Source organism: Balaenoptera acutorostrata, chromosome 5 (assembly GCF_949987535.1).
Source record: "Balaenoptera acutorostrata chromosome 5, mBalAcu1.1, whole genome shotgun sequence".
Classification (NCBI taxonomy): domain Eukaryota; kingdom Metazoa; phylum Chordata; class Mammalia; order Artiodactyla; family Balaenopteridae; genus Balaenoptera; species Balaenoptera acutorostrata.
This window is the reverse complement of record NC_080068.1, coordinates 99,045,629-99,058,531: the sequence shown is the minus strand read 5'-3', so window position 1 is coordinate 99,058,531 and position 12,903 is coordinate 99,045,629. Positions and strand designations below refer to the sequence as shown.

Below are 12,903 nucleotides of genomic sequence, written 5' to 3'. Positions count from 1 at the left end.
CACGTGATGTGAAGTTGACATTCAGCAATAGACTAAAAGTTAAAATTTTAAAGCCACAGTATAAGACAGAAATTGTGGAATATTCCATTCTTTGTGCCAGTAAATTAAAAGAAAAAGACAGATCTTCACTCTTAGGAGAGACAAAGATCCCAGCAGGGTGATGGGAGATTATTATTTGCTAACACATTAGAAAAACACTTTCCCGTTTCGGATGACACAACAGGCGGTGGCGGGGGAAGGGTGGAGATAAAGGGGGGCTGTAAGTGTTGGGGTCCAGGTTTCCCCAACAGTCACAAATTGACTCTGACTCAGGCTGCAATTTTACCCGCAGCAGATTCACCCAGTGATAAATTTAAGAATCATAAAGCCTTGTTTACACATTTCAATTAAAAGGCTTGAGAACAGAGGTCATTTTGTGGTATTAATAACACTTCTAGGGATTCTGACAGCAGTGACATTTTAGAGAAAGAAATGCCAGGGCATGCATCAAAGAGATCAACATTTGATACGGTGCATTGTTGGCAATGTTCAAGTGTTAATCATTCCATTTTCGTTTTCCTTCTACCGTATGCATTTTTTGAGACTGGTTAACATCTCTTTATAGTCAGATCTACCTGGTTATGCCTGCTAATAACTTCCTTGTCATTAAGAGGTCCACACCAGGGTTATTCAAATACTTGAACCGAGGAACAATTAAGCCCTCTGCTGAAACCTTAGTCTAGTGGGGGATATAAGGTTACTTCCTTCGGTAATGCACTCCTCCACACTCCAGTCAGGTGAAGACGCCTCTGTAGAGACTTCCAATGCAGTTGTAGTAAACATGGGCTGTGGAGGCAGGCGCTGAGGGAGGACCTGGAGATGGACCTGAAATCTTGAAACAGTGTGTTTGGAAGAGCTGACCCTAGAGCAGGGGATTGCCGAGTGTCTGGAAGATGTCAAGGACCCCCGCTGTTGCTCAGACACCTGGGGCATGACCTGCACCCACCAGGATGCCTGGATGGTTCAAAAAGGCGTGGTATGGGCTGGCATCTTTACTCAGCTTCTCCTCCTTCATCCTGATCATCGTTGCCCTGGCGGTGCCCCACTGGCTGAGTGGGAAAATCCTTTGTCAGACTGGAGTTGATCTTGTCAATGCCACAGATCCAGAGCTGGTCAAATTCATTGGGGACATTTACTACGGGCTCTTCCGCGGTTGTAAGGTGCGGCAATGCGGGCTCGGGAGCCGCCAGTCCCAATTCACGAGTGAGTATATTGGGGGCACGAAACCTGCTTTAGAACACTTATTTTTAAATATTCGTAAGGGTGCTTGTGTCTAAATGAGAAATTCAAGTGTCATTTCAATCTAAAGCATAATGACTTAATCCATAGTAAACCAAGGACTTAGTCTTGTTCAGCACCCGGAAGAGACCTTTTTTTCCTGTGGAGGCTGATAGAAACATTAGAAATAGGGATTTGTATATCTTTGTAGTTTACCTCTATGAATAATCACTAAAAATATTGAGTGCTTACGTGTGTCAGACATTCTACTAAATGCTTTACATGGTTTGTCTCTTTTAAGCCTTATAACAAATTTATAAAGAAGGAATTATTAACATTCCCATTTTGCAGAGGACTACACCGAGGCTTGGAGAGGTTACAAAACTTGCCTGAGGTCACCCAGCGGAAAATTTTAGACCCAGGTCACGCGACTTGGGTATGCTCAGCCAGTGTGGCCTGCGGGTGTAGACGACCTGCTGAAATGAACCTTCCACTTCTATTTATATAAAAGCTTCAGAGTCTGCGAAAAAGCAAAAGGGCTCTGCGTTTGGGCTCTGGAATCAGACTATCTGGGTTCAGAGCCCAACCCGGATGTTTCCTGGCAAGGAGACCTCGGGCAAGGCTGCTGTCCATGAACGTGAGCAGGGACTGACGTGGGCGGGCGGCCATCCAGCGTCACAGCAGAGCTGCTCTGCATGTAGATAGAGCAGGAATCCAAGACCAGCTTATGAAGGATCTTCTGGGAAGGAAAAACCAAAACAAAAAAGGCAATATTCTGCACATCTTTAGACTCATACAATTAGATTGCTGGTGAGAACAGTATCCTACAAAATCATAATTAATCAACATAATGCAAATGCAAGGGGATAAGGGATTTATTCATTATATGATTTCTATATTTCATAACTGTAGTTTTCAGAATCCTGGCCAGGGTGTCTTATTAAACGTATAAAGACAGAAAGCTGGAACCACTGACAAATATAACAATACAAATTGTCATCATTTATATACATGAAGGATATATATATTTGTTATGTATAGCAAGAAAAAATATCTCTGCGAATATTTATATTTACCCAGAAATTAAATTGGACCAGGGATATTGAAAAGCTCTGTTAAAAACATAACATAATAAAAAAAGAACAAAAATAAACATAACATAAAAAGCTGAAAACATACTTAACATAAAGAAATAAACAAAGAAATAAAACAAAGAAATAGGACATGCTAAAAGGGGATGATGACAGCCGTATGCAGTACTTGGTTCTGAGCTGGGTCAGTTTACTCTAAAGGATGTCACTGGGACAATTGGTGGAACTTGAACGGGGTGTCAGGATCAAACAGCAGTCATATGCCAGTGTTAACCTACTGATTTTGATAGTTGTATCGTGGTTGTGAAAGACAACATCCTTTTTGAGGAAACTGACCCTGAAGTGCTCAGGGTTGAAGGGGCAATTTACCCTCAAATGGTTCAGAAGGAAAAAAAAAATTTCTTTGTACCATTCTTGCAATTTTTCTGAAGTTTGAGGTTGTTTCAAAACCACAAATACACACACAAAAAGGGGGAAATGGCACAATTTTTTAAATAGTTGTAGATAATAGGTTTTTCTTTAATTTTTATTTTATATTGGAGTATAGCTGATTTCCAATGTTGTGTTAATTTCAGGTATACAGCACAGTGATTCAGTTATACATATACAAATATCCATTCTTTTTCAGATTCTTTTCCCATATAGGTTATTACAAAGTATTGAGTAAAGTTCCCTGTGCTGTACAGTAGGTCCTTGTTGATTACTTTATATATAGTAGTGTGTAAGTTGTAGGGAATTGAAATTAACGAACCTCACGAAGGAAGTTCCAAAGCTTGAACACGGGAGCAATAGATGCAATAGCAGCAATACTCCAGAGGCTTTAATAAGCAAGCCAGTGCTCAGGGAACATAATAAAAATAACCCATATAATTATGTAATTATATAGCATGATATACCACGTTACCATCATAACCACCTTCTTACACACTAGATCATTTATTTATCTGTTATGTTTATTATTTATTATGTCTCCCCCCCTTTGGTATATAGCGCCATTAGGGCAAGGATCTTGTCCATTGATGATCCCAAGTCCCTAGAACAGTGCCTGGCGCACATTCAAAAACATTGGTTGAATGAATATCAGTAAAGTACTTTTAAACTCATTTGTACTGAATGTTCATGTACAAGATGCCAGACATGTGACCTATGCTATACTAATCTTCCACAAACCTGCCAGATAGAAGAATGAGGCTCAGAGAGGTTAAGCAACTTCATCAAGGTCACAGAGCCATGAGTACCAGATCCAGGCCCCAACCCTGGTCGGCCTTACCTTAAAGTTCCCACCCTCCACTGTGTGCTGTTCCCTCGGGAATCTGTGACTGACAACTTTCCCAAGGCGGAGTGTCACCTAGTAGTCTTTACTGTTCTTCCGGAATTCAGCAAGTTCTGGATGTTGGGGAGGTGGTGGATGGATGTGAATTCTCCAGGATGGGAGGATGCAGGTGGATGACTCCTGTCAGAAATGACTGAGGGGTCATTTGGGAGGGTGTGTTAGTTCCCTAGGGCTGCCATAACAAAGTACCACAAACGGGGTGGCTTAAATAACAGAAATTTATTCTCTCACAGTTCTAGAGGTTAGAAATCCAAAATCAGGTTCTTGACAGGGCGGTTCTCCTTCTGAAACCTCTAGGAGAAGGAGTCTTCCTTGCCTCTTCCAGTTTCTGGTAGCCCCAGACATTCCTTGGCTTGTGGCAACATTACTCCACTCTATACATGGCATTCTCCCTAAGTCTCTTCACATGGTCTTCCCTCCGTGCATGACTGTCTCTGTGTCCAAATTTCCCCTTTTTTATAAGGACACTAGTCTTACTGGAATAGGGCTCACCCTAGTGACCTCATTTCCACTTGATTACCTCTGTAAAGACCCTATTTCCCAATAAGCTCATATCCTGAGATGATGGCGGTTAGGACTTCAACACATTTTTTGAGGCTGGGTACAGAATGCAACCCATAACAGAGGGTGTGGAGTGGCAGATGGTGGGCTTAGGATAATTAAGGAAGTCACCAAGCACAAGCACTGTTTCTGGAGAAGCAGCTGAAGCAGAGACAGGCTTTGCAGAAGGAGGAGGCCAAAGGAGGGCAAGACAAGACCGGGCCCTTGCACTGTGATGCTAATTAAACCCCTGCCATCCCAGCTCACAGAAATGCAAACTACCTCTAGCCCTGGAAGCCATAAGCTAAGCAAATGAGCACTTCCTGTTTGCCCACTGGAGGCACTCAGTACAAGTTCCTTTCCCTCCTCCCTCTTCCTTCTCAGAGGGGTGACTATGGGAAAAAGCCCCCTGGGTTCATCTAACGTGGTCTGCTCTCTGAAACATCAGAACTGTGTAAGAATCATAAAGGACTTTTTAATATTAGTTCTGAGCAGGATAATACTCAGGAAAGTTTTATTTCTAGGTGCCCTGGGTGGTGTCCCAGAGGAGGGTGTATAACCAAGATGCGATTTTTTTTGAAAACTTTCACTGGGAGCTAGGGCCAGGTTCCTCCTGGCTTTGGCTGGTTTTACACCAATGCCGCCCAGGGACACCGCGTCTGTTATCACATTCTCTAGCCTCAGAGGTGAGTCTCTCTACCTTTAGATGTACAGCTCCTAGAGCCAGTACCACCTACTTGTGTGAGGCAGCTATGGGGTGTATCAGAGCCCCCAAACCCCAAGTTGGAATCAGGATTTTCCTGCTACTGTCACTGTTGTTCTGAAGAAAGAAAAAAAAAAAAAATCCCTGCTCCCAGGGCCTGTGTGCAGATCAGCGGAGAAGGGGTGTGTGAAAGTGCTTTGTAAACTGGAGTAGGAAAGTTTGATTGGGTCTCGTGGACAAACAGCCTCAATTCTCAATTTCATAGGGGTCTCCCCTAGAATCACCCAAGAGATTCAATTTCCAAGCCAATCATGGAGAAAAGCAGAGAACTATACAGCATAATCATAATTAAGATCCTTTTTTATACCCAGACTTTCTGAAATAAAAACAAATCAATCTAGCAGTTTGAGCGGCTGGGGAAAGAAAGGGACAAACGCTAATGTAGCAGTGTTCACATATTCAGCTGTACTGTAGAGTATTTATGGGCCTGGCGCTCTTAGGAAAACAGGGATAAACTAAACAGAGGAGTGTCTGCCCTCCAGAAGCTTTCCATCTGGGAAAGAGAAAGGCAGTAAATGAGCACTGGGCAGTGACACATTAATGTCTCAAGCTGTCACCTCTTTGTTCATTTCCTTCAACCCACTCTGTGCTAGAGGAGAGATTTTATTTATGCCCATTTTACTGATGAGGAAATTGGGGGTCAGAGAAATCAATAAATGAAATAATTTCTGTAAAAGCACCTGATGTGGTGCTTGATACACAGTATGTGCTTGATAATTTTTAATTCACTGGTTCCCCCCTCATCTCCCACCCCCAAGCATTCCATCAACAGCTGGACCTGGATCTGACTTCAGATCTCAGGCTTTTCTTACCATTGCTCATTTTAGATAACAGTCCTTTCTCAGATGTGTCTTTTACAACTCTTTTCTCCCATTGCAGTGGCTGTGTTGTCATTTTTTTGACATTGTCTTTCGCAGGGCAGAATTTTTTCATTTTAGTGAAATCCAATTTATCAATTATTTCTTTTTTAAAATTAATTTTTGCCTTGCTGGGGCAAAAGGGACTGCTGGACTTCTCTGGAGTGGGGAGCAAACAAATTACTTAATAATTAGATAGTTATCTAATTTGAGTTGCTGACAGGATGATTAATCACTTCTGGGATTCAAGTGAGTTAGCTTTAATATGTACACCATAAGAATATTTATTCAAATTCAAAATAAGACCTCTAGACCTCCAGCTGTACTAGGATTAAACTTTTAAATCTTTGCTTATCCAAGTGATCTGATTTTCCGGCCATAGGTCCTGCGGCAAAATCCTGAAGCCAGCACTTCCTGGCTGGGTGACCTGGCTAAGCTATTTAACTTCTTATTTCTAAGACTCTAACTTACGCATCTGTAGGAGTGAGAGAAGGTTGCCGTGGGCAGTGAAAGAGAGAAAGTGTATATGTGCTGACACACAGCCTGCGCTCAATATGTGTAGCTAGTGTCACTTGTCACCATGGATCATATGCTTTTATGGTCATGGATTTCAAGCTGGAAACTTAAATGTAATCCTTAGGTCAGACGTGTCTCAAACTTTTGGAAACTGGGTACAAATAGGAAAGGCAAGCAAGCAACAGGTCTCCTGGGATGGCACTTGTGTGACAAGAGCAAAAGTAGAGTCACCCCTTAAAGAAATTATTAATAGAAGGAACTGATGCATGAAAACTCGTGAGGAAAGATTTGAATTTCTAAATAATGACATATATAAAAAAATAATAAGATCTCAATTAACTGGGAGATCTAGAGCCTTGGAGTATATAGCCCACGATTGTGGAGGCTGAATGAGATTCAGCCCTTTGCCAGTAAAGATTTGTTTTTTTAATATAGTCAATACATTTCCTACTGCGGAAGCTAAGGATTGGGTATTCTTTCACCATCCCTCTCCATATCACTCCATATGCCCCAAATCCCCTCGCCCCATCATCATAATATGGTTACTTCTCAATTTTTTTATTGAATCACACCTGGAGATGGGTTCATATCATTCTATGGATATGATTAATTCTTTTTAGAAGTTACTTTGTGTGATTGTGCTTTAATTTATTAAATCTATCTCCTATTGACTCATATTTTGGTTTTTTCTCCAATCTTTTGCTACTGTAATGAATATCCGATATACACAGTTTTGAGCACACGTGGGAGTGCTTTTCCTAGAAATGAAATTGCTGTGATAGATGTTGCCAAATTGCTCTCTAAGGACATTGTATGAATTAATATCCCTACAAGTTTTGACAACTGCTTCCTTCCCTACTCCTTCATTAACATAGTGTATTAGCAAACCTTTTGATCTTTGCCAATCACACAGGTGATGATTTTCTACTTTAAGTGTTTGGTGAGGATTATTATGCTGGTCATGTGTCCTAAGGATTGCATGGCAAGAAAGAGGATTATGAAACAATTAGGTAATCAGGCATAAGCTACCATGTTTGGAATGAAAAAGTGCTGAGACTCTGCAATGAAAAAAAAAATCTAAAGGACACTGAAATATAAGGAAAGGAAATGGAAGAGAGAAGTCCTACAGAAAAAAATCCCACGGGAAGGAGTTCATTTTCTGGGGTAAAGTTTCTGATGCTGATGAGATAACCACATGGAGATAAATATACATGGAGATAAATATACATGGAAATACAGAACTGGAAAGAAATCTAGATCAGAACTAAAGACGTAACTGTGAAGTGTCTGGAAACTTCTGAGTGGAAAGGACACTTCAAAGGAAGAAGGACAAAAATTCTTGTTCTCAGGCTTGGGAGACACTAGCTTTCTGTGAATAAAAATGGACAGGTGAGCCAGCAAAGGAGCTAGAGTGGGACAGGGTCAGGGAGTGAGTGGAACCTGGAAAGCTTTGAGTCCTGGCTCCCAACTGGGGCCAAAGATGGGTTGGTCAGTTGTATCAAGTAATTAAGCAGGGAGGTTGGAATTCACAAGATGGACCCAGATTTGACCAGGAGGTATTCAGTAGAAACTTTGGAGTAGTTGCAGAGGAAGGGGTTTGCTCAGGAGTTTTTTAGCTTTCATCATTTTAAATGATTCATTTATAATAACTGAAATCAGTGACTCTAAACTCTATATACCATGTGATATATAGGACTTTGGTCCTAGATAGAGTTCAGGATCACCTTGCCCAAAGACAAGGAACTTAGTGTCTCCAAGCCTGTGGGTAAGGGCGTTTAATAAAATCTACTTCATATCCTTGTCACAAGGATTGGATGAGATAACAGATGTAAAGGGCTTGGCCCCTGACTGTGCTCAGTAAATGTTGATTACGCTCAACTCATATGCAACTATTACTATCCACATGATACTAATGAGGAAACTGAGGCTTGAGAAGTCACATGACTTTTCCCAAGTCAGAGGGTAAAATAACAGCAACAACCACAGTTGCCATTTTTGAGAACTGACTCTTTCCTAGACAATATTTAAACACTCTACTATGATATATCATTTAATCTTCACATAGAGAGAAATACAGAGAAAACAAATCCAAATTAATATCTCACTAAATTACCCTGCCACATTAATATGGCAAATTAATATTCTAATAAAGTGCAACATAAGAATTACATGCCCATCATACACAGGGAATTAATGTCTATCTTACTGAATCATTATGAGGAATCCAAAATCATGCTCCTAGCTTTGCATTAGTACCCACAAAGTGGGCGCTATGATTATTCCTATGCCCTTCACTTGACCCGCTCAATATTGTAAGATGGGTAGAAGTAGGGTTTAGATGATCCTAAATATTTTATAATTGTGGCAAATCAGCAAAGGTGGGATTTGAACCTGGAACTTTGGATGCCAGATCTAGGCTTCACTTTGCTACACCCTTCTATACTCTTCATGATATACCTGAGACCGCTTCTACCTTTCTGATTTAATGAAGGCTACTCTCTGACCCAGATGAAAGCTTTGTGATCGATCAGCCTTCTTTGACTGATTCTCTTGCCAGCCTCCTTTGCTAAAGCAACACCATCTGGAGCTTGTACGGATTAGCTCACACCAGATCCTAGAGCTGTAAGGCCGATGCAACTTAAATGCCCAGCTGGGGCACATTCTGATTTTGCATCCACCCCAAGGAAGAGAAGATTGTTGGCCAACTGATAGGTGGTAAATCTGGGGGCCATGAATTCATCTCAGGAAATCTCCTGCTATTTGAAAACCCAGCACTTGCTGCCTTGCCCTCACTCCCCTCTGCTAAAGCCTTCATGGTAAGCAAGCCTGGGACGTACGAACTTGAGCCAAGCTCTGAGGCTGACATCTTGGCTGTGTCTTCTCTCCCCAGTCTTCCCACACCTGGTGAAGGAGCTCAATGCAGGCCTCCACGTGACAATTCTGTTGCTCCTCTTCCTGGCCTTGGTGCTGGCTCTGGTCAGCATGGGCTTTGCCATTCTCAACATGATCCAGGTTCCGTACCAGGCAGTCAAAGGCCCCGGGGGCATCTGTCTATGGAATGTTCTCGCAGGTAAGGAAGGCCCTTGGGGAGAGAGATTCCTGTCCATGCCATCAGGGGGCTGAGTTCCAAGTAGGTGGGCAGAAGGCATGAAGGAATTAAAATGCCCCACCTCAGGCTTCACTTCCCTGGGTCTGTTACTTCCTTGATGGGCATGAATATCCTTTTTACTAAAAGTTGAAGAATCTCTGTCATCATAAAGAACTGAAGTATTAGCGTGCATGAGTGGCTGAGGACTTAGAGCAGCAAAGAGAGGTCGGGATGAGAGAAGAGAGAAGACAGAGAGCTGGGGGTGAAGAAGAGGGGACCATGGGGTGAGTGATGATGTGGGACTGCTGCTGTGATTATGAAGGAACCTCACAAAGGACAGAAGAGAAGGGACCTGGGGGGCTTATATGTCTCATTTCGTGTAAACCTCACAACCTCTCTATGAGGCGGTATTATTAGACCCATATTTACAGGTGAAGAACCTGAAGCTCAGAGAAGTTAAAAGATGCACCCAAAGTCACACAACAATGAGTAACAGAGGCAGGATTCCAACCCAGGTATAACTGAGTCTAAGCCTTTTGTCCTTTCTTTAATCCATGGTGTCATCTATGACCACCGTGACTTATTTTCCAAGACAAAAGATGTGTGTGAGTGTATGTGTGTGTGTGTGTGTGTGTGTGTGCACGTGTGTGTGTGTTGATTTGGGAGAGTATCTGATATACAGAAATTAATTCACATTTAGTTCGGCACTGAAAAAATCACCTGTAATGAAAGTAACAAAGTCCCAAGAATGATTTCAGAAAACCCAGGTCAAATGGTCAAGGTATCCTGATGGCAATAACCCCTCACTACCTTTTACTTTATACAGGATGACCATAACGTATAGAAACAAGTAATGTTGTTTTATCATGCATTAGAATGTAATGTCAGTAAATCAATTATTATGTATTTGCCTATGTTTGCAGACTGTGGCCATCCTGTAGAATTTCTTATAAACGTGGCTCACTCCCATCTAGACTTGTTTATCTCTGCCTGAATTCTCACAGTGGTTGGCATGTAGAAAGTGCTCAATCCTGCTTTTGAAATAAATGCTTATCTCTGTCAATTCCCTTCCTCAGAGAGACAGTACTCTCAAGCTCTATTGACAAGAGTATTTTAAAAAACGCAATTTGACAAAACTTTACTCACAAAAGGCATAAAAATATGAGTATCCTTTGATTAAACAATTCCAAACATTAATTTATGCTAAGGAAATAACAGGAAAAGAGCACCAAAAATGTACATTAAAAGGAGTTTCCTGCAGCACTTTATAATATCAAAAAATTAGAAGCAATCTAGATATCCAGAAATTAGGTCACACTTAATTAAACTTAAAATAATTAGGTGTGTCTCTAGTATAAAACATCATACACAGTTTAAAGTGGTGCTTTAACAGAATATCTAACAACATGGAAAAATATTCAAGTAAGGGAAAAAAATCAAGTGTAAAGCAGTAAGAGTACCATAATACTAATTTTGTTAAAGAGATAGAAATGTAAAGAAATATACTAAAATGTTCAAAGTGTTTACATTTGGCTTTTAGGAAAAAAGCAAATTTGTCTTTTCATCTTTGTGATTTTCTCTGGCATCCAAATTTTCTTCAATAAGAAGTAATAAACTAAACAAAGGGCATAATAAATGTGTTTTTTAAATATTAATTAAAATCAGGGCAGGAGAAAAGTAGAGAGAAAGAGAGAGAGAAAGATGGAGAGAGAAAGAGAAACAGAGGGAACCCGGAAGGTCAAAGTCTGAAGCAATAGGTAGGGAAGGATGTGAAGTTTGGAATTCTTCCAGTTTTCTCCTCTCTCCTTTCCTTTCCTCCTTCTCTTATCTCCTCTTATCATTAAGCTTGGAAAGAGGACAACTGAGGAAGAGAGAACAGTCAAGCCCTCCGTTCTGGTCCCCCAATCTGCCCAGTAGGATGCTCTTGTCTCTTCCCTCATAAGCCTCAAGGTCTACATACACAGGCTGAAATACTTAGAGAATGCGCTTATCCAAATGTGCACACACACACACACACACCCCCGCCCCGCCCTGGGTCAGGGAAAAAGCAGTGGGGTCGAGATTCAAAGTAGATCTGATAGGAAGCTTATTCCCACACCTCTCACCCCTCACACAGTGGATTATCTGCTGCTTTTAAAAGCATTTTAAAATTTGTGTTGCCCTAAGCATGTTTTACACCGCAAGTTTGTTGCCTGTGCCACAGAAAAGCCACCTCACATCTAGTGGTTGAATTGCAAGGAAAAGAGCTGTGCATGAGTGTGTCCTTTTTGGGTTTCAGGCGGAGTCGTGGCCTTGGCCATCGCCAGCTTCACGGCCGCGGTAAAATTTCACGACCTGACAGAACGAATCGCCAACTTCCAGGAGAAACTCTTCCGCTTTGTGGTGGTGGAGGAAGAGTATGAAGAGTCGTTCTGGATCTGCGTGGCCAGCGCCTCAGCCCACGCCACTAACCTGGTTGTGGTGGCCATCAGTCAGATTCCCCTCCCGGAGATTAAGACCAAGATAGAAGAGGCCACGGTCACGGCCGAGGATATCTTGTATTAATAACCTGCTCCTAAAATCAGTTCTTAGGAGAATGGAAACCTCCTTTTTCTTTTCTCCAGCTTGCACAGTCCTGAATGTCTATGTTTTGGCAGTAAGAAGAAGGAAGTGGAAGGCGGAAGGGTAGTACCTGGGCCAGAAAAGAAAACTTTCCGAATTTCTGGCATCCCTGCACTTCTTTCTCACTGACCTTGGAGTTAGAGACTCTGCCACTTGCCAGCCGTGTGTGACACTGGACAATTCATTTAATATCTACTTCTCAGTTTCTTCATCTGTAAAATGGGGATATTAACGACCTTGCAAGGTTGTAATGAGGTTTAAATGGGCGATAATGTTGCCAGCCTTTGTATATTGTAGAGCACCCGACACGTACTGTACACTCCAAGAAATGTCTATAGACCCTTGGTATATCCTGCACAATATTAGGAGGAATGCAAAGAGGAATATGATAATGTCCCTGGCCTCCAGAAACACCGAGTCTTTCCACACGACACAGGAATCAGAGAGCAACAATAAGAGTAAGAATGAAAATAACTACCATTCTTTGGAGTGGTTACTACATGCAGTTCTAAAAGTTTTACATAGAGTAAGTCATTAGGTCCTCACTATAACTTTGTTGGTATAGTACTACTTTAGTCCCATTTCATAGATGAAGAAACTAAGGCATAAAGCAGTTGGATAACGTGCTGAGGACAGGAATTAAATGGAGGGAAGTCTGGAGCCAGAGTCTACATTTTTAACCCCTTTGCTGATCTGATGTTTGGTGTACAAGCAATTGCAAGGCAATGTGATCAGTGTTATAACAGCACATGGAGAAAGGACCTGAGAAGGAATGAATGCTTCAGGATGGGATGCAGTATTAAAGAAAGTGTCTCAGAGTTGACAGTTGATCTGAACTTTGAAAGATGAGGAGACTT

At 41.6% G+C, this 12,903-nt stretch overlaps 1 protein-coding gene across 1 annotated transcript; it reads left to right on the top strand.

Moving 5' to 3' along the window:
- The first annotated feature begins 989 nt into the window (after window positions 1-989).
- Window positions 990-11,989, top strand: CLRN2 (clarin 2). The gene is made up of 3 exons (XM_007187606.2): window positions 990-1,242; window positions 9,248-9,427; window positions 11,724-11,989. Exons 1-3 carry the CDS (start codon window positions 990-992, stop codon window positions 11,987-11,989), a joined length of 699 nt encoding a protein of 232 aa, XP_007187668.2.
- The last annotated feature ends 914 nt before the right edge of the window (window positions 11,990-12,903 follow it).